This window comes from Monodon monoceros, unplaced genomic scaffold (assembly GCF_005190385.1).
Source record: "Monodon monoceros isolate NGI ecotype Baffin Bay Population unplaced genomic scaffold, NGI_Narwhal_1 Super_Scaffold_13, whole genome shotgun sequence".
NCBI lineage: Eukaryota > Metazoa > Chordata > Mammalia > Artiodactyla > Monodontidae > Monodon > Monodon monoceros.
This window is the reverse complement of record NW_021703769.1, coordinates 69,259,860-69,279,443: the sequence shown is the minus strand read 5'-3', so window position 1 is coordinate 69,279,443 and position 19,584 is coordinate 69,259,860. Positions and strand designations below refer to the sequence as shown.

The following is a 19,584-nucleotide window of genomic DNA, read 5'->3' as shown; positions in this document are numbered from 1 at the left end:
CTACCGTTACCGAGTCCAAGCTCACTCTGCTCGCCGCACAACAGGCCAATAAGTTGGAGATGAGGTGTTGAGGCAAGGAGTATGACTTTATAAGGAAAGCCAGCAGACCAAGAAAATGACAGACTAATGTCTCAAAATAACCATCTTATGGGGTCTGGATGCCAGTTTCTTTTACCGAATCAGAGAGGGAAGTAAAGTAAAAAGGCATAATAGAGAGGGAGAGGTGGTGAGGAAGTAAAGTAAAAAGGGCCATCAGTCTTGCAAAACATCTCCTGGAATGGCCAGCTTTGGTGAGGGGACGTGTTAATTTCAGCCATTCACAGGTGGGCAGGGTCAGATTGTCTCCCTGTGAGCTGAACAAAGGCACTTTAGTTCAACTTTCAGGCAGAGGGGCAGAGTTCCCTGAGTCAGGCCATTGTGTATGATTATAACAAAAGCAATGAAAAGCAAAGGTTAAAGTCAAAGAAACATAAACATGGGGTCCGATTTAGCTCTTCCCAGTTACACTCTATTAATCTCCGTTTTACAATTTAAGAGTCTAGGTACCGAGATGAAGTAACTAACGCCCCTCCCCCAGCCGGGATCACGTGGCTGGGAAGAGCAGTCGCCAGAAATCGAAGCCGTTTTTTTTTTTTTTCTTTTGCGGTACGCGGGCCTCTCACTGCTGTGGCCTCTCCTGTTGCGGAGCACAGGCTCCGGACGCGCAGGCTCAGCGGCCATGGCTCACGGGCCCAGCCGCTCCGCGGCATGTGGGATCTTCCCGAACCGGGGCATGAACCCACATCGGCAGGCGGACTCTCAACCACTGCGCCACCAGGGAAGCCCCTCGAAGCCCTTTTGACTAACTCCATGAGCTCGGCTCCTTCCACTGCTTTCCAGGATGAGGAAGGCTCAGGTGAGCATCAACATGAAGAGAGGGAGAGGAGAGTCTAAATTCTTGGCCCTGGTTTTCATAGTTCCACTCTGCAGGCTTAAAATGAAATCTCCATCCCAGTGGAGGCAGGAGGCAGAACTTCTGCTGCGCAGGCTCATTACGAGAAAGGCTTTGTGGTATGGGTAGGGGTGCCGGACTGAAAGCGATCTGAGCCTTGTTCACCTGCTCTTGGGCTGCCCATCGGGGGCTCTTAACTACACCCCGTGCCTCGGCCTCCACATCTGATAAATAACAGTGATCAGACTACATCCAAAGTCACTCGCTGGCTGAACCCAGCCCATATACATTTGTCTGGTCTCCAAACTGTTAAGAAAGATTTTTTTTTTTTTCCCAGCCAACATTTAAAGCTTGGGAGATGGATGTCACATTTAAAAATCCTGAGTTCTGGATTCTTTTGAAAGACTGAAAAATCTGTCAACACAGGACCTGCGTTCCTGTCTGGCAGCCATTGTCAGGAGCTGAGGGCAATGCCCACCAGATGGCATGGTGCCCTCCCATCCCTCCCTGTTCCCCAGTTGCCTCCCTATCACAGAGGTCAAGTCCAAGTTGCCGTTATCGGCAGGTCTGAGGTTTTTCCCTACAGTAAAGATGCAAGTGAAGGTTCATGTGTCCACGTCTCCAGCAAGAGTGAATCAACATCATTATCAAAAGTACTTAACACGTGTACTTCTCATGTGCCAACCCCTGATCTAAGGGCTTGGCAGCTACTAATGTAGTTAATTTTCACAACAACCCTAGGAGGTGAATACATTTATTATCTCTATTGTATAGATGACAGAGAGATGGAGGAAGACACGTACTTCAAGAAATTAGTAGAGGGACTTCCCTGGTGGCACAGTGGTTAAGAATCCGCCTGCCAATGCAGGGGACACGGGTTCGACCCCTGGTCCGGGAAGACCCCATATGCCACGGAGCAACTAAGCCCGTGCACCATCACTACTGAGCCTGCATGCTGCAACTACTGAAGCCCATGCGCCCTAGAGCCTGTGCTCTGCAACAAGAGAAGCCACCATAATGAGAAGCCCGCGCAACGCAATGAAGAGTAGACCCCGCTCGCCGCAACTAGAGAAAGCCCGCACCGAACAACGAAGATCCAACACAGCCAAAAATAAATTAATTTAAAAAAATTAGTAGACAACATATTTCTTTAGGAAATTCCCAGATATGCAAAGTGTATTTAGGTGTTGAAAAAGCCCCACGCAAATCAGCATAATGAAATAAACCCTGGCCACTGCCGCCATTATATTACCTGCCTGGTCCCTGCAGGCTTCTAAACTTATGACCTCTCTACAGGATCCTCAGTGTTCTGAGATATATCAGCATTCCCCAAATGGGATCCTGGACTAGATCTGTCAAGTCCCTTCCAGCTCTAACCTTCTGTGATTTTATGTCGGTTCATACAATGTATCTAATTAGTTTGGGACCCTCTGGAGTGGAAACACACACACACAATGCATTGCAAGTTCACTTAGAGTTTAGAAAAGTGTTGTAGTCCCTGCAGGGGACCTGTGGTTGGTGACTAGACATCTGTGATATTCCAACTTCCTGCCAGGTGCTGCATTCACCTGTAACTTTCCTGTCCCCTAAGGACATAAGTCAGGGGCTGTGTCTGGAGAATCCATCAGCTAAGGGTGGTCAAGGTATAATAGCATCGGACTCCAAAATGAGTCGGGAGGTAGGAGTGACAGTGACTTTACTGGGATAGGGAATGGGGGAGCATAAGAATGCCAACTGAAAAGCTGAGGAAGAACAAAATAAAACTAGAGGCTCTGGGGTATAGTAAAGGTAGCTAGGCTAGAGTATATTATTAGGACTGCATTGAATTGCTGCAAAGGACAGAGTCTGGAGGAACCATACTTGTCCACCAGAGAAAGAGAAACCAGCTGAGGTCTCTGGAACTTCGCCCGGAGGCTTGTCTACAAGGGCTTTTTCTCTGCTTAATGGAGACCAGCCAGCAATTCACTAAGGAACAAATGGATTCATCTCTTTCCTGGTTACAATGTCAACCCAGCAAACACTCATGGGCATCTCCCTGTGCCAGTCCTTGGGCCAAGTGTTGGGCATGCAAAGGAACAAGAATGGGTCTCTACCCACAGAGGAGAAAGGCGTGGAGCCCAGTACCTGTGATACAGCACCATGCCTGAGAGGCCACAGGATTCCACAGCGTGGGAGGAATTAAGACTGCAGGTGACGTTACTCACAGTAATCTACAGTGTGAAAGTGACATGAAAGAAGGGCACGGTTGGCAGGGAGCACAGCAAAGGCGAGGCAGGGAGGTGGGCAAGGATACGGGGTGCTCAAAAGATGGCCAGCTTTCTGAGGTGGCTTGGCTAGGGGCTGAAATCACAGATGCCTGTAGGGTCAGGCCAGTATTCTCAATGCAAGAAGTAAACACTTAATGACTGGCACCACCAGCCAGAAGACTGACTCAAACTGTTATCACATGCCCAAGGTCAAGGGGGTGGCCACTGGGGCTGTGTGGGAAGGCAGGTCTACACAGCCCCAGGGCTAAAGCTCCCTTTCATCAAGAGACTGAAATGTCCAGGTTTTTATGGGGAATTATTATTTTTAAATGTGGGAAAACACATCTGTGGACCCAGTTCAGCCCACTATAAAACCTCTGGGCATGAGAGTGGGTGGGTGAGTGTCTAAAGATGAAGAGGGAGACCAACAGAGGGATAGGGGAAAGGAGGGGGACTGCTTCCCCAGGGAAATTCTCCGATTAAAGGTGCTATGTCCACAGGGCAATTGTTAAGGTTACAAGGGTCAGGCTGTTCAAAACCCCATGGGGTGGACTTCCCTGGTGGTCCAGTGGTTAAGACTTTGCCTCCCAATGCAGGGGTGAGGTTCCATCCCTGGTTGGGGAGCTAAGATCCCACATGCCTAGCGGCCAAAAAACCAAAACCTGAAAGAGAAGCAATATTGTAACAAATTCAATAAAGACTTTAAAAATAGTCCCTTTAAAAATAGTCCACATGAAAAAAATCTTTAAAAAAACACAAAAAACCCATGGGTCACCAGTAGTCAGTCCAGTGGTATTAACGGATGCTTTTTTTTTTTTTTTTTGCGGTACGCGGGCCTCTCACTGTTGTGGCCTCTCCCGTTGCGGAGCACAGGCTCCAGACACACAGGCTCAGCGGCCATGGCTCACGGGCCCAGCCACTCCGCGGCATGTGGGATTTTCCCGGACCGGGGCACGAACCCGCAACCCCAGCATAAGGCAGGCGGACTCTCAAACACTGCGCCACCAGGGAAGCCCCAACGGATGCTTTCTTATTCCTACATGAAATGCCCTGTGAACAGCTCCAAGCTCCTCCTTCCAACCAACCATGTTGCTCCTCGTAAGCCCCTCCTACGTGGACAGAGGAGCAGCCACAGGGTCAGATCCAGGAGGGAGCCGAGAAAGTAGTAGAGGACAGTGTCTTTTAAACCAGCCTAACGGGCAAGCCTCACCCGCAGACTCACTCCCCAGGTGTGAGAACCTAGCCACACACTGGCAGGGACAGGGCTGGGCTGGGTCTTTGATGACACACTAGAGTGTAGACTTTATTCAGCTGAGTCCTGCTTCTGCCACCAACTAGCTGTGTGGTGTAAAATGAGCACAATTACAGCATCATATTGAGCTGTCTGAAGGACCAAACTGGGTCTTCTACAGCAGAAGTTGGCAAACTTCTCCTGTGAAGGGCCAGACAGTAAATATTTTTGGCTTCGGGGGCCATCTGTTCCCTGTCACAATGAGTCAGCTCTGCCACTGAAATATGAAAACTGCCATAGAGTGTTGGTGTGCATTTGTACGCAAATAGGTGTGGCTGTGTTCCAATAAAACTTTATTTACAAAAGCCAGCAGTGGACCAGAGTGCTTTGGGTGTGGGGAAGACCTTTACAAATGTTATCTTCCGGGGACCCCCATGTTGGACTATAGTTATCTGTTTATGTCTGGCTTTCTCACTCGACTATGAAGTTCTTCAGTGAAGAGAATATATCCCCCCCCCCACTTTTTTTTTTTTTCCAGATTAAAACTAAAAGAACAAGTAAAGCACAGTATGGCACACAATGAAGTACGCAGAGGTTTTCAAAATTGTCCCAGTTAATACTAGAGCAGGACTGTAACTTCAAATGCCTTCAGAGGGGACTTCCCTGGTGGTCCAGTGGCTAAGACTCCATGCTCCCAACACAGAGGGCCTGGGTTCAGTTCCTGGTCAGGGCACTAGATCCTACAGGCCACAGCTAAGAGTTCGCATGCCACAACTGAAGATCCCCGCGTGCAACAACGAAGATCCCGCATGCCGCAACCAAACCCGGCACAGCCAGATAGATAGATAGATAAATAAATATTAAAAAAAAAAAAAGCCTACAGGGGCCCAGGCAGGTACCAGAGGCAATGAGGGAAGCCAGCCAGGTAGAGGCTGTGATGGATTGGAAAGGGCACCTCCCTTCTAGGGGGCAGTCTCCACTTAGCTCCAGCTGAGGGAACTCTTGCCATGCAGAATTTCAATTCAGTGTTAACTTTATTGCTTTTTATTGAGATTGATAAATCGACTTTACTGATATTTTAAAGAAAACACCATAATCAGAGATTTATGAGAAATCTCCCAATTTTTCAATGTTGACAACTAATTCAAAAAATTAAAAACCATTATGGGCCAAATAAATATGCCCGTGAGCTGACTCAGCCCAAGACTCTCAGTGTGCAACCTCTGATATGAAGACTTCATTTTTAAATTTGCTACATTTCTATTTTTTAGGGTTAAGAATTTTTAACTTACATGCTTTTGAAAAATCAACTTTAAAGAAAATTTGGAGAAGACTACAGTAAACTCCCATCTACACTTCACCTGGATTCAATCTAATTCATCTTGATATTTCTGGATCCCAGTGCACAGAAGGAGCTAAATGTGGTAACTGAAGGAATGCCCCCAAGAAAAATAAGCAAAACAGAGTGTGCCAAGTTCCTGCGAGCTAAAACGACAGGATGGAATGAATGCTGGGGAACGGCAAGGGAAAAGAAATCAATCAGATAAAAGGATGGAAGCAGAGGAAGAACCGACACAAAGACTACATGGACCACATGTTTATTTTGCCTGCTGAATGCTTTCTATGTTTTATTTTGTTATTTTTTTTGCTTGGTTTATTTTGAGTAGGAAGAGAAACAGACAAATCACCAGGAGCCCAGGTAAACACAACACAAGAACAGAAATGATCAGACACGGTGACTGGACTTTCAGCAAAACCTAACTAATTCAACCGTCACCCATTTTGCAGTTTGGGATTATTTAGACAAGCTAGGCTAAATTTCATCTTGGCATTATTAATTCTTTGAGAAAGTCTGCTAGGCAAATGAACAGTATAAACAGGGGAGACATTGAATACTTGCTCTGGGGGGAACCAAAGCAAATGCCTAGCTTTAAAATCCTTTCTAATTATCTCCATGTGCTGAACTTTTGTCTAATTATTATGTTCCTGGAAAGCTGAGTAGAATTTTTTTTTTCTCGGCCATCTCATATTTTAAAAGCAATGGGGGAAATTCGACTTTGACATAAAGGTGAACATTTACGTAGGCAGGAGACTCACACATTGCCAATTTACTTTCATGTAAATAAACATAGGCAGGAGACTCACACATTGCCAATTTACTTTCATGTAAATAAACCATGTCAAACACTGGGTTTTCTTTTAAACAAAGAGCGAGCTAATTGCAAAGATTATGATTTGTTAGAGAGCTTCACCACATCCCCTCCTTCCTCTTCTGTCAGGAATGCGGAAGAAGTCTGCACATTGGCAGGTAATGACAGCATCAGCTACCACATACGTGTGCTTTTTATACGCCAGACTTGGTGTTAAGTGCATTCATGCATAGTCTCATTGAATTCACAATAATAGATTCACCAACGGATGGGCACACAAAACAAGGTAAGCTTCATCATGTCCACTTTATTGACAGGAAAACTGAGTCTCAAAGAGGTCAGAGTACACCCCTGGGATTCAAATCCAGGGCTATTTGGTCTGCAAAACCTATGAATATTACACCACGCTGCATCGCAGAGCCAGATAGAACCTGCCAAGTCAAACCCAACGGGCCAGAAAAAATGTTGTGAAAAGCTGTGCTGACTAGGGCAGGAGGAATAAACCAAACTACAATCCAGTTTGGGGATACTTAGCAGACATTTAAGCTTTTGTGGGTTTAGGAAGTAAACATCTTTCTAACAAGGCTGGACTTGGCTTATCTATCTAGTTGGCTAGAATCAAAATTCATCACGGTATGCCTCACTTTACCCAATAGATATATGCCTGGAAAATTGTGCAGAGATCAAAGTTTTAAAAATTGCAAAGGAAAAAAAAATTGCAAAGGAAAAAGGGATCCTTTGAATGCTAAATCTAATCTTAGGGCAAACACTTTCTTAGAACAAATTTTTCCTTTTTGTAACCAATCTGAAAATGGACAAATTCCTCCACTGGGCCATAATGCTCAGGAGCACTGAGATGATAACAGAACTGACTGAACAGACTTCTTGAAAATGGTCTACAGCAATGTTTCTCAAAGTGTGTTCCACAGATCCTGGGAGGAAGAGGGGTTCCCAAGGACAAGTATTATCTTCATCATAATTCGAAGACTGTTTCATTGTGTTGGTATTTGCACTGATGATGCAAAAGCAACAGTAGGTAAAACCGCTGATAGCTTGAGTGGCTACAAGGCAGCGGCACCAAACTGTATCAGTAGTCATTATACTCTTTAGTGCCATGTGCTGATGATAAAACAAACAAAAAAACATTTTCACTTAAGAATGTCCTGATGAAAATTAAATAAAAATTAATTTTATTAAACCTGAACCCATGAGAACACATCTTTTAAATATTCTGTGTGAAAAAATGCAAAGTACACATAAAGCACTTCTGCTACAAGCCAAAGTACAACAGTTGATCCTACAAAACACTTGTGTGTTTAAGTTGCCAGCTGAAGTAGCCACATATTGTATCAAATGTCATGTTTACTTGAATGAACAACTAGTAGACAAACTATAGTTATTCAGACTTGAGTATCTGGCAGACATTTTCTGAAATACAAAAGTGAGCATGTCACTTCAAGGAAACAACTGATGGTATTTGTTGCCAATGATAAAATTCAAGCTTTCAAGTGAAAACAAGTAGGAAACTTGTTTCCAGTACTTTGAGTTTAATAGCTTCCCAGTACTTAAACTCTTTTTTTTTTAAAAAAGGGATACTAAGGAATGTGATTTTTTGATATTGTGTAATGACATGCCATTTAATGTTGTATTTCCAATGTCAACATTTAGAAGATCTGCATAACTCAGTGAACTTTCCAAATGACCAATGCCTAATGTTACGGAATCATACATGGGTAAACTATGCAATCAAAGGGTGAGATAGACCAATGGGCTTTAATGTAACAGAGTACAAACAAAAGTTCACCAATATGGTTTCAGATGCCACATTGTGACTAACCTTTGAGAAATTACCACTTGCTAAGTTTCAGAATACTGTCAAAGAAGAATGTTTACAGCTATCTGAAAAGACAATTAAAATACTCCCTGTTCCAAAAAAAAATTTCTGTGTGAGGCCCTATTTTCTTCAAATATATCAGCCAAAATAACAACACAACAGTTTGGTTGCTGGAGCAGAAACGAGTCTAGCTATTTCCTATTAAACCAGATATTAAAGAGATTTAAGAAACTCTAAAACAATATCATGCTTCCTACTAACCTTTCTGGTGGGAAATATAGCCACTTTTCAATAAAAAGTATTATTTATGTTCAGAAGTAATGCATATATTATTGCTTTTAAATGAGTTGATAAATGTCTTAAGATTTTCTTGGCTTTAATTTCTGATATGGTAAATATCATAGGTATAATACACACAAAGCTCTCTTGAGCTAAGAGCATAAAGGCATCCTGAGACCAGAAAGATCTGAGTACTGCTGTTCTACAGCAACATTACATTGACCTTTCCACTGGGCAAACTGGTGAATGCCATTTTACACTACCTCTGAAGTACAAAGGGCAAAGATGTCTTTTAAGCACATAACAGATTGTTCAATTAAAATTTTTTTTCCACAGTGTTAAGCAGATATCACAAAGGAACATTTCCCAGAAGTTAGGGACAGTGGTATAATGAGAAAAATTATGTGGATTCTGGCCGACTCTTCCCATTTATAAAATGAGATATCAGGGTAGCCTATTTTTAGAATCATAGAATTCTCTGATTTTTATGGGGATCCCTAAATGATGGCTCACAGGCTGCATCTGGCCTTCAGACTGATTGGCCATTGTGGCATTTTGAGAAACACCCCAGGAAACGAACTGGTTGGAGCTGAGTGAGAAGCTTCCCTTTCAGAAAAGAAATTGACTTTTAATCAGAAAAGAAATTGACTTTTAATCACAGCCCAATCCAGCCCACCGGACCTGCCCCTGCAAATGACTGCATTTGCAACTTCTGGAATGAAGGGCTTCTAAAATCCCTTCCAAATCTCAAACTCCGTAATTCAGCTCCAGAGACAATGTCCGGGTTCCTTACTCACTCTGCCACTTGATGACTTTGATTTGGGGCAAAAGATACTTCACTTCTCTGAGCCTCAGTGTCCTCATTTGTAAAATGGGATAACACTGACCTCAAAAGACTGTTATGAAGTTTATCGAGCTGCTTGACAACATTTAGAGTTCCGGGCACCGAACAGTATCAACATCAAAGCACAGAAAGAGAGTCTCCCCCGCATCCCCCTTACCAAGTCCCATCTCCCAGTAGCTGAAGACTGCATTCCCCATGATGATGCTTACTTCCATACCAACTCCCGTATTCCACAGTTCCACGCCCCAGGACACACAAGAACCCCACCCCCCACCTCTATTTGTCTTTCCCACCCTAAACCCTGACAAACGGAATATTTCCTGCCACGTCAGTAAACAAAGGATGTCACAGTCCTCAGCAATTGCAGCCCTCGAACCGGAGCCCGTGAGCCCTGAGGGAACTCAGGAAGGAAAGAATACCTGCCATCTAGCACCCATCAGACTGCGACCACTCCCTACATACTGAACCCAAATAGCTGAGGTGCATATCAAAGGAATGATTTCAGAGAGCCCAGCCTCTTGCATCTTCCCATACATAGAAAAGCGCTAAATGCCTTAACTTGGGATATCTGGTTTTCTTTAATTAACAATAATCTTTCGACGTTCAGACTCTTGCATCTTCCCATACACAGAAAAGCGCTAAATTCCTTAACTTGGGATATCTGGTTTTCTTTAATTAACAATAATCTTTTGACGTTCACACTACCTGCCCTTTGTTGCAAAACTCCTATATATCCGGCCTCCCCCAACTTGCCTCCTCTGAGCAGTTCTCTCAGGATTACTTGAGATGCTGCCTAGCGGGGTTGAAGTTATAAAAACTCCCACCAAATGAAACATAACTCTCAACTTTTAGGTTGTGAATAATTTTTCAGTCGACAACCTTTACTCTGATGCCCTGGCCAGTACGGGGTTCCAACACAACCACAAGCAGCATAGTGACCAAATCACTGACCACTCCCCCCAGCCTCCTCTTCCCATCCCGGACCACTAAGGCTCCCTTTCCCTCAGACGGAGACCACCTTGGGTCAGGCAGTGGTGGTGCAGGGGTCTGTGGCCTAGGGCTCTGCCCGGGTCGGGGGGGCCCTCAGGAGGGGTGGGAGAGTAACTGCCCGACCTCCCGGGGGGGCCCACGGACACTCACCGTCCATCCCTAGAGGCGGCGGTTCCGGGTGCTCGAACCGGAAGCGGCCTCTACACTGTTTGCAGTTCCCCTGGTTACTGCGGGGTTCCGGACCAATGGCAATGGAGTTTTACGGAATGAACCCTCCCCCAAAGGGAGTGACAGCACGACCATGCTCTGGAACTCCTCCTCCGGTCCCCGGATCCGCCCCGCCTCCCTGGCTGCCAGTCGTTGTGCGCAGGCGCTCTGAACGAGGGCCTTTGGCGGCGTGGTGCGCAGGCGCCCCGGTTGCTGCCAACTGAAGTAGCAATGGACGCACTGGAGTCGTTGTTGGACGAGGTGGCCCTGGAGGGGCTTGATGGCTTGTGTCTTCCCGCGCTTTGGAGCCGTCTGGAGACGCGAGTGCCGCCCTTCCCGCTGCCTCTGGAGCCCTACACGCAGGAGTTTCTGTGGCGGGCCCTTGCCACGCACCCGGGCATCAGCTTCTACGAGGAGCCTCGGGAGAGACCAGATCTCCAGCTCCAAGACCGGTCAGCGGCCTGGCTCTGCGGGCGGGCGGGGGCAGAGACCCGGGTCTGATGGAGCTGCGAGAGGGCCAGGTTCTTACGGGAAGGGAGAAAAAGGAGTGGAGCGGAAGAAAGACCCGGAGTCTGATGGAGGCGCAGAGAAAGGCTGATTTGGGGTCCCTCAGGCCTGGCAGGACCCAGGCGTATGATGGAGTTGGGGGGGGTCACCTGGTGATGTTCCGTTATGTTCGTGTGTGTTTGGGGTGCTGGTGAGCAAGACTGGGAGGATATGCTTTGTGTTTCAGAGCGTATTTCCTCCGAAGTGGAGTTTAGGATTGGAGCAGGAAGGCTGTTCAGCTCAAGACTGGAGACAGTTGAGTTCCACAGAACAGCGTTCATTCAGTGCTGGATTAGAGAGCCTAAGGCAACTAGAGTCTTCACGTCGGCCAGCTTAGCAACAACAAGAACAATAATAATAGCTAACATTTATTTAGTGCTCGTTATGGCCTCGTACTATTCTAAGATCTTGTCCCTGGAGTTTCAGGAGACTGAACCCACTTCATTCTCACAGTGACACTATGAGGAAGGTGCTCTTATCTTCCCCATTTTTTTCTTTTTTTGGCTGTGCCACAGGGCTTGCGGGATCTCAGTTCCCCATTCAGCACCGAGTCCTCACCACTGGACTGCCAGGGAATTCCCAGTTATCTTCCCCATTTTGCAGAGAAGGAAACTGAGTGGTAGAGATTAAGTAACCCTTCCAAAGTTATGGATATTGTAAGTGACTGAGTGTTGACTCAACCCAGGCCATCTGTCTCCCAAGTCTGTGCTCTTAAGCCATATAGTGAGGGTCGGGAGAGGTTCCCAGAGGTAATACTGTCTAAAACAAGACTTAAAGGTTGGATTTAGGTAGCCAGTTGGCAGAGTATTCCAAAGGAAGAGAAGTACGTTAAGTTGGGTTGAAGTGTGGAACTGGCGATAGTGAATGAGGAATAATAGTTCAAATTTACAAATGTGCTTATTGTAAGCAGGAACTGTGCCAAGATCCTTACGTATAGCAAGTTATTTAAGTTTTACAACAACTTTAGGAACTGGATATTCTTATCCCCATTTTCCTGAAGAGAAAATTGAGACGCAGAGAAGGGTCATCAACCCAGAATCTGAACCCAGACTGGGAGAAAGTGGTACCAAGGAGGGGAAGGAGGGACTTTATTGTAGGTGGGGAGTGGCAGTCATAACTTTAGTTTTTTTTTGTTTTTTGTTCTGTTTTGTTTTGTTTTTTTGCGGTACGCTGGCTTCTCACTGTTGTGGCCTCTCCCGTTGCGGAGCACAGGCTCCAGACGCGCAGGCTCAGCGGCCATGGCTCACGGGCCCAGCCACTCCGCGGCATGTGGGATCTTCCCGGACCGGGGCACGAACCCGTGTCCCCTGCATCGGCAGGCAGACTCTCAACCACTGTCCCACCAGGGAAGCCCATAACTTTAGTTTTGATCTCATCAGATCTGAGGCGTAGACAGTTGAAGGCAGGATTAGTGTTTGGGGGAAAAACAAGACTGAGGACTTGATGGTGAGAATTGTTAATATGCAAGTGATAATTGAAACCATAAAAATGGATGGAAGTACGAGAGGGATAACTAAAAATATGTGGAAAGGTAACATCTTAAAGTAGGGAAGCCTTGAGTCATTAAGTCCAAACTTGATGGTTTGGAGACCAGGCACTGGATTGGGGGGAAAACAAAAGGCCATGACTTGGGCCAGGAAGGTGGTTCTGGTTTCAGCATTCAGCGTTCCAGGGTGGATTCAGAGACTCCTAGAAAAGTCTCTTGTCTGGGATAGAGAGGCAGGGATGCTGCTTGTTAAGATGACCTGCGTTTGGAAGACGGGTGCGACCAGGTGATCGCACTTCCTCTGTCTGACCTCTGCCAGAGGTTGTCAGAAGAACATGCCAAACGGGTTATTTCTGAGGCTGAGCTGTGGTTTGATATCTGTGATCTCCCCCTTAGGTATGAAGAAATTGATTTGGAAACTGGCATTTTGGAGTCCAGGAGGGACCCGGTCCCTTTGGAGGATGTCTACCCCATTCATATGATCTTGGAGAATAAAGATGGCATCCAGGGCTCATGCCGGTACTTTAAGGAGAGGAAAAACATTACCAGTGACATAAGGACCAAGACGTTACAGCCCCGCTGTACGATGGTGGAAGCCTTTGGCAGGTAACTGATTTGCATCATGGGAAACTTGTGGGCATCTTCCTGCTTTAAGTTGGGGGTGTGGTCAGAGCGCCACAACTGGCGTGCCGCCCTCGTGCCCATCAGAGTGCGTCCGCCCTGCCCCAAGCCAGTCCTTTACCACTCCCCTCCTCTTGGGGCTAGTTTTGCTGGGGGCGGGGGTGGGGCGCTGCCTTTCTTTTCCCTTTGTGTCCACAGGCCACCTGGCCCTTTGGGCAGGGCAGGCAGCTGTCATTTGGATTGGTGCCTTTCGCTCTCTTGTCCAGGCTGCGTCCTCTGCTGCCCAGCCGTACTTTTGTGAGTCTTCAGTCAGGGTCCCAATTTCCCAGGCTGTCTCAAGCCCCTCGCCCCATCCCTACCTCCCTTCCTACCTGACGGAACAGGGAGAAGCTTCCAGTGTGAACTCCTAGTTGCCACCTTCTTCCTCAGCTTGCAGGTTTGCCCGGATTTCTCTCCCCCCCCTCACCTCAGGGGAGACAGGAAGCCTGGCCCTGCCTCGGGCTGTCATCTGGATGCTTCTCTTCCTCCGTTTCCCCCCCGTACCTCGTGCTCTTTCCAACCTCTGTCAGCTAGCTCCTCTTTCTCCTTTATTTGCAGCTTTTTGCCTGTTGACCAGTACTTTCTCGTCAGCCCATTACCATGGCGCGTTCATCTTAAAACAAGACCTCTTGGCCTTGGATCCCCCGTAGCTGTGATTCCGTTGCTGCAGCCATGCTTCTTGGAAGAAACAGCTATACTCACTCCTCCTTCCTCTTGACCTCCCCTCCCCTCCTCTGGCTCTGGAGCTTTGCAGCTTCTGCTTCCTGACCCTCCCCCACCCGGCTTCCTGCTAGCTCAGGAAGAGCTCTCCCTGGTGACTGCACACACGCTCTCTTCACACACATAGGCCTGAACTGGGGCTCCTCACACATGTCATTCCATGACCTTGACCACAGTTATCGAATCCCAGAGTAAGTGTTTCTTTTCTTGTCTTTCTCTTCAGTAGACTCTGAGCTCCGTGAAGGCAGATGCCATTTTTATTTATCTTGGCATCTCCGGTACCTTGCGTGGCACTTCATCAGTGTTGGATAACCTATGTGATGACCAGGGTCAGCAGAGTGGGCCTCGGGCCGGAGTCCTAGAGTCAGCTACTGGGAGATGTTGGAGTTCTGATAGGACAGGAGTAAACCACCCTGAACACATTCTTAAAGCAGCAAATCAGCTCCCCTGTTTTCAAACTTTTCTCAACTGACCTCTTCCAATTTAACGTAATGAGCCTGTTTCGAGACAGAGAACACAGGTCCTAAGTTTGTGACACACAGACACAGAAAAGTAGACTTTCTGTCCATCACGTGTATTCACAGCCTAACATTCTTTTTTGAAGATGGACCATACAGACCCTGTGACTATGCAGAAGACTAATTATGGGTCACAGGCAACGTGAAAGAAGCTGCAGTTAAATGAAAATGTAGACATGGCAATGGGCAGTTCCTCCTCTTTTTCCTTTTTGCCTCTTCAGTGGGAGCAATGAAGTCATCTGGTATATTGGGCGGCAAGGGGGGGCCAAGAGGAGGAACTGTCAGACTGAGCGATGTGACTGAAGACAGGCCTTGTGATCAGGCATCTGTAAACCACAGGCTGGGAGCAGTAGATGGTGGCTATAGGTGGGAGAGGTTGGGAGCCCTTGGGCTCTAATATGGACCCTTGGTGACTCATTCCCCTGGGAGAGGGAGCTCCTCCAACTGGTGCGTCTCGATGCCAAGGAGTGAGTGGGGATAGCTTCTCTGCCAGCCCACCCTTGTGGGATCTCTGGCAGGGCTAGGACCTGAGACAATCTGCCCAAGATGGCCATTTAAGTCAGCAGGTAAGGCGCCAGGGTGGAGTCTCCATCTTCAGCGCCGTAGACTGTTAGACCTCAGCAGAGAAGTCAGTTTTCCCAGCTGCGACATCTCGAAGCACCTGGCTGGGAAGTGTTCTTGGCCTCTTTTTTGGGCATTATTTTTCACACACCAAGACAGTAGGAGGAACTAATGATTTGTCCCAAGTCTGGTCTCCAACAGACTGCAGGTCCACTGATGACACAGGGCACTGTTTTTGATTCTGAAGTTTGTTTTATCCATCCAGTTCAGTAGGCGAGTTTGTTCACTTATTAGATATTTACAGAGACCCTGCTGTGCACCAGAACCATTCTAGGCCCTGAGGATGTCTTGGGGACCCTGATGACAACCTGCCCCCTCTTAGGGCGCTTATTTCAGAAATGTGTGCCCCAAAAAGTGGCCATTTCTGAGTGCCAGGTGCTGTGAAGAGTCTGGAAATGGTCAGAGGTGGGGGATAGACTCTGGTTAGCATTTTCAGGAAGACCTGAGGTGTTGGTATCTGAGCAGTGGCCTGAATGATGAGAATCAGTGGCCTGAAGATGTGAGGGCAGAGCAGCTGGGCAGAGGACCAGCGGGGCTGTTGTGGATGCAGGGCAGGGCCGTGGGGGTGTGTAGGATGGGCCAGGCCCTGGTTGGGAGTCGGGGGTATGGTCTGAGGGCCCTGGCCGGACGGGGAGGGCTCTGAGCAAGGAACTGGTGAGACTGGCTCTGTTCCCCCTGAACACTCTGTGGTTCTAGGATGGAAACCTCCTTAACTAGGGGATTGTGAACCTCCAAGAAGAAGCAGGAAATGATGGTTCACTAAGGTTCTGCTTTTTCATATTTCGATTTTCTTAAAAATCAATTACAGTTATTTCTTCCTGCGGTGGCTTCTGATTTGCAGGTGGCGGAAGAAACTGATCATTGTTGCTTCCCAAGACATGCGGTACCGGGCCTTGATCGGCTTGGAGGGTGACCCCGACCTGAAGCTCCCCGACTTCTCCTACTGCATTTTGGAGCGATTAGGCCGGTCCCGGTGGCAAGGGGAGCTCCAACGAGACCTCCACAGCACTGCTTTCAAGTGAGGGGATGCTTTGCTTCTCTGCTGTAAATGCTGGGGCTCCCTGATCATTGGGCCCTGCCACCTGGGCAGTCCCCACATCCATGGTGATTGGAAGCACGATGCTTTCTCATTGAAGAGACCCTGGAAAAAAGACCAAAAAAAGGGGACTCCCTGGCAGTCCAGTGGTTTAGACTCTGCCTTTCCATTGCAGGGTGGCATGGGTTTGATCCCTGGTCTGGGGAACTAAGATCCTGCATGCCTCATGTTGCAGCTGAAAAAAGAAAAAAAGAAAAAGAGAGAAAGACCCTGGGGTGACCATAGAATTTATTGTCCAGACCAGACATTTTGAGAGTGGAAGGTGGAGCTGACCAGGAGGGACACCAAGGCAATGGGCATAAACTGAGACCACCTGGCGAGCCAGAATGCATGGCAACCCTAGTTATTGGCCGCTATATGATTAGAGACCCATGTCTGATTAGCTCCTTGCTAATATAACCCTTACTGTCTCCTGCGCCAGCCATCCTTTCCCACTCCATTTCCCCTCTCCTTTACCCCCATCTCCCCATCCACCTCTCTTGGGGGTCTGGGGTGTGCCTTAGGCTGAGGCACGGCTGTTCTTTCCAAGGCCATTGTCACATAGCAACTGTTCTCTCAGGTTGGCTGGATAGGAGGTGTGTGTCTCTGGTGTTCATGTCCTCCACACTGTGGGGTGAAAGCAACCAGCAAGGCAAAATGACCGCCCACTCTCTTCCTCTCCTCCAGGGTTGATGCTGGGAAGCTCCACTATCATAGGAAAATTTTGAACAAAAATGGGCTCATTACGATGCAGTCACATGTGATCCGATTACCCACCGGAGCCCAGCAGCACTCAATTCTCCTCCTCCTGAATCGGTTTCACATGGACAGGTACAGTGTGAGACACCAGAATGCTCCCTTACCTCTGTCTTTCAGCCATGTGTATTATACCTTTAAAAAATCCTAGAGGCCAAATCAGAATATGACTAGCTTTTAAAAAAAGATGTTTACCACCTATTTTGGATTATGAGAATAAGTGTTGCTTATTTAGAAAATCCGGAAATTATATAGAAAAGAAGGGCAAAAAATGCCTATCACCCCACAGCCCAGCAATAGGAACTGTTAACATTTTGGTGAAATTTGGGAGTGTAAAAATAAAAGTAAATAAGTCAAATTTGATTTGTTATGGTGACAGGGTTCTGTGGGTAGAAGAGAGAACAATGGACTAAGTCAAGATCTGTATTTAAGTCTTTGCTCCTGATTTGGGCACCATCACTTGACCTCTCTGAACCACTGTTTCCTCTTCTGTAGAATGGCCATGACAAAGCTTGGTACTAGTTCATACGCAGTGAATATCTGTGCCTTCATCTATTCTTTCATTCATTGAAAGGCAGTAAAAATGGAGAAGGGGCCGTCTCTGGATCCCATATATAGATGCCCTCCCTGCTGCTAAACCTGTGGGCAGTTAAAGTCAAGTTCACCTTCCCCAGCTGCATGACAATACCTTCCTCTCTGCTCCTCCAACACCCCCCCCCACCCACACACAGCTGGGGTAGCCCTTGGCTCTTTTAATAGCTTCCTTTGGCATCCATTAGCTTGTAAGCATTTATTATGACATCCACTTCACAATAAAAATGCAAAGGAAGGGAAAGTCAGTCATGCCAGCGAAGTGAGAGATAGAAACCAGGGCTTCAGAATCAGAGAGGTGTCCTGATTACTGCAGAGGGCACTGTATTTCCAGGAAGAAGACCTGGGTTCACATTTTGTGCCTGCATTTTAGAAAAGCTTAACTTCTTTATGAAATAATCCCTATCCTTTCTTACCAAGTGATTTATAAGGAAATATGTTGGTGCTTCCTAAACTTTAAGGTATTGTCAACTCAAAAAATAATCACAATCTAAATGTTTTATTCGGTGGGAATTTTTAGGACTTCAAGCCCAGGGCAGGTAATCTGAACGTCAAAAGATAATTGTTAAAGAAAACCAAGTTAAGGAATTTACCGCATTTCTGTGTATGGCAAGGTGCAAGAGTTTGGGCTTACTGAAATCATTCCTTTGATATGCACCTCAGCTATTATATATATATGGGGCCAGTATCCTGTGTTTTCACATCCTGAGTTTCCTCAGGGCCCACCATGGGGAGTGGCCGCAGTCTGATGGCTGCTAGATGGCAGGTATTCTTTCTTTCCTGAGTTCCCTCAGGGCTCACTGGCTCACCTTGGAGGGCTGCAATTACTAATGACTGTGACATCCTTTGTTTACTGATACGGCTGGCAGTATTCCATTTATCAGTATGATCAAAAGATGTAAGGCATTTTAAAGAATCATTTCATGACAGTTTTAGCCGCGGAGGCTAGTCTGTACACTGCCACTAGTTCGATGACCTTGGCCGTGAGACAGAGCCCCACTGTTTCCAGCTGTAAGGGACAAGGAGTTGGGCTGGATGTTCTCTGAGACCTAAGACCACGAGGTTCTGTAGTTTGATGTGTTGTCATTTAAATCTTGTCATCTTTAAAAAACAGGCAGTCTTTAGCAGTAGGTCTGGAAAAAAATGAAGTGTTTTATATTTCTCACAGGAGGAGCAAATACGACATCCTTATGGAGAAGCTCTCGGCTGTGCTGAGCACACGGAGTAACCGGACAGAGACACTGGGAAAGCTGAGGGAGGAACTGGTGAGCTGCCCCTGCCCGTGTGGGGGGCTGGATCCGTTTGTAACGCAGTGGGGAGCATTGTCAAGTGTAGATTTCAGTGCACCGCAGTTGAAAACCCTGTCGTGGGCTTGACCATCCCTAGCTGTTACCGAGTCCAAGCGCGTTCTGCCCGCCGCACAACAGGCCAGTAAATCGGGAGACGAGGTGTTGAGGCAAAGGGATAATGACTTTATTCGGAAAGTCGGCAGACTGAGAAGATGCCCACAAACCATCCTATCCGGGTCTGGATGCCAGTTTTTTTTATAGAACAGAGCGGGGTAGGAGGTGAGGAAGTAAAGTAAAATGGCCATTAGTTTTGCCTGACTTGGCCAGCATCAGGGAGGGGATATGTTAATTTCTTTTGTGCAGCGATTCACAGGTGGGCAGGGTCAGATTGTCTCCCTGTGAGCTGAACAAAGGCACTTTAGTTCAACTTTCAGGCAGAGGGGCAGGGTTCCCTGAGGCAGGTCATTATGTATGATTATAATAACAAAAGCAACGAAAAGCAAAGGTTAAAGTCAAAGAAACAACAACATGGAGTCAGAATTGGCTCTTCTCTGTTAACGTAGCCATGAAACAAGCAGAACTTTGCTTTACAGAATGAAAAAAGGCTCAG

At 47.0% G+C, this 19,584-nt stretch overlaps 2 protein-coding genes across 9 annotated transcripts in view; one reads left to right on the top strand and one right to left on the bottom strand.

Annotated features, from left to right (window-relative positions):
• Positions 1-10,675, bottom strand: part of KIAA0556 (KIAA0556 ortholog) — a 201,610-nt gene extending 190,935 nt beyond the window's left edge. For all 8 annotated transcript variants that reach the window (XR_003793117.1, XM_029220374.1, XM_029220375.1 and 5 more), the window contains exon 1: positions 10,656-10,675. Coding sequence is in view for 7 of the 8 variants with exons in the window: in XM_029220374.1 (XP_029076207.1) it covers positions 10,656-10,662 (7 nt within the window). In the remaining variant the exon portion in view is untranslated. The remainder of the gene's footprint in view (positions 1-10,655) is intronic.
• Positions 10,676-10,926: 251 nt separating this feature from the next.
• GTF3C1 (general transcription factor IIIC subunit 1) overlaps positions 10,927-19,584 on the top strand; it is a 72,045-nt gene continuing 63,387 nt past the window's right edge. The window contains exons 1-5 of the mRNA XM_029219377.1: positions 10,927-11,164; positions 13,141-13,350; positions 16,105-16,281; positions 17,026-17,169; positions 18,854-18,950. Coding sequence (XP_029075210.1) covers positions 10,944-11,164; positions 13,141-13,350; positions 16,105-16,281; positions 17,026-17,169; positions 18,854-18,950 — 849 coding nt within the window. The 5' untranslated portion in view covers positions 10,927-10,943. The remainder of the gene's footprint in view (positions 11,165-13,140; positions 13,351-16,104; positions 16,282-17,025; positions 17,170-18,853; positions 18,951-19,584) is intronic.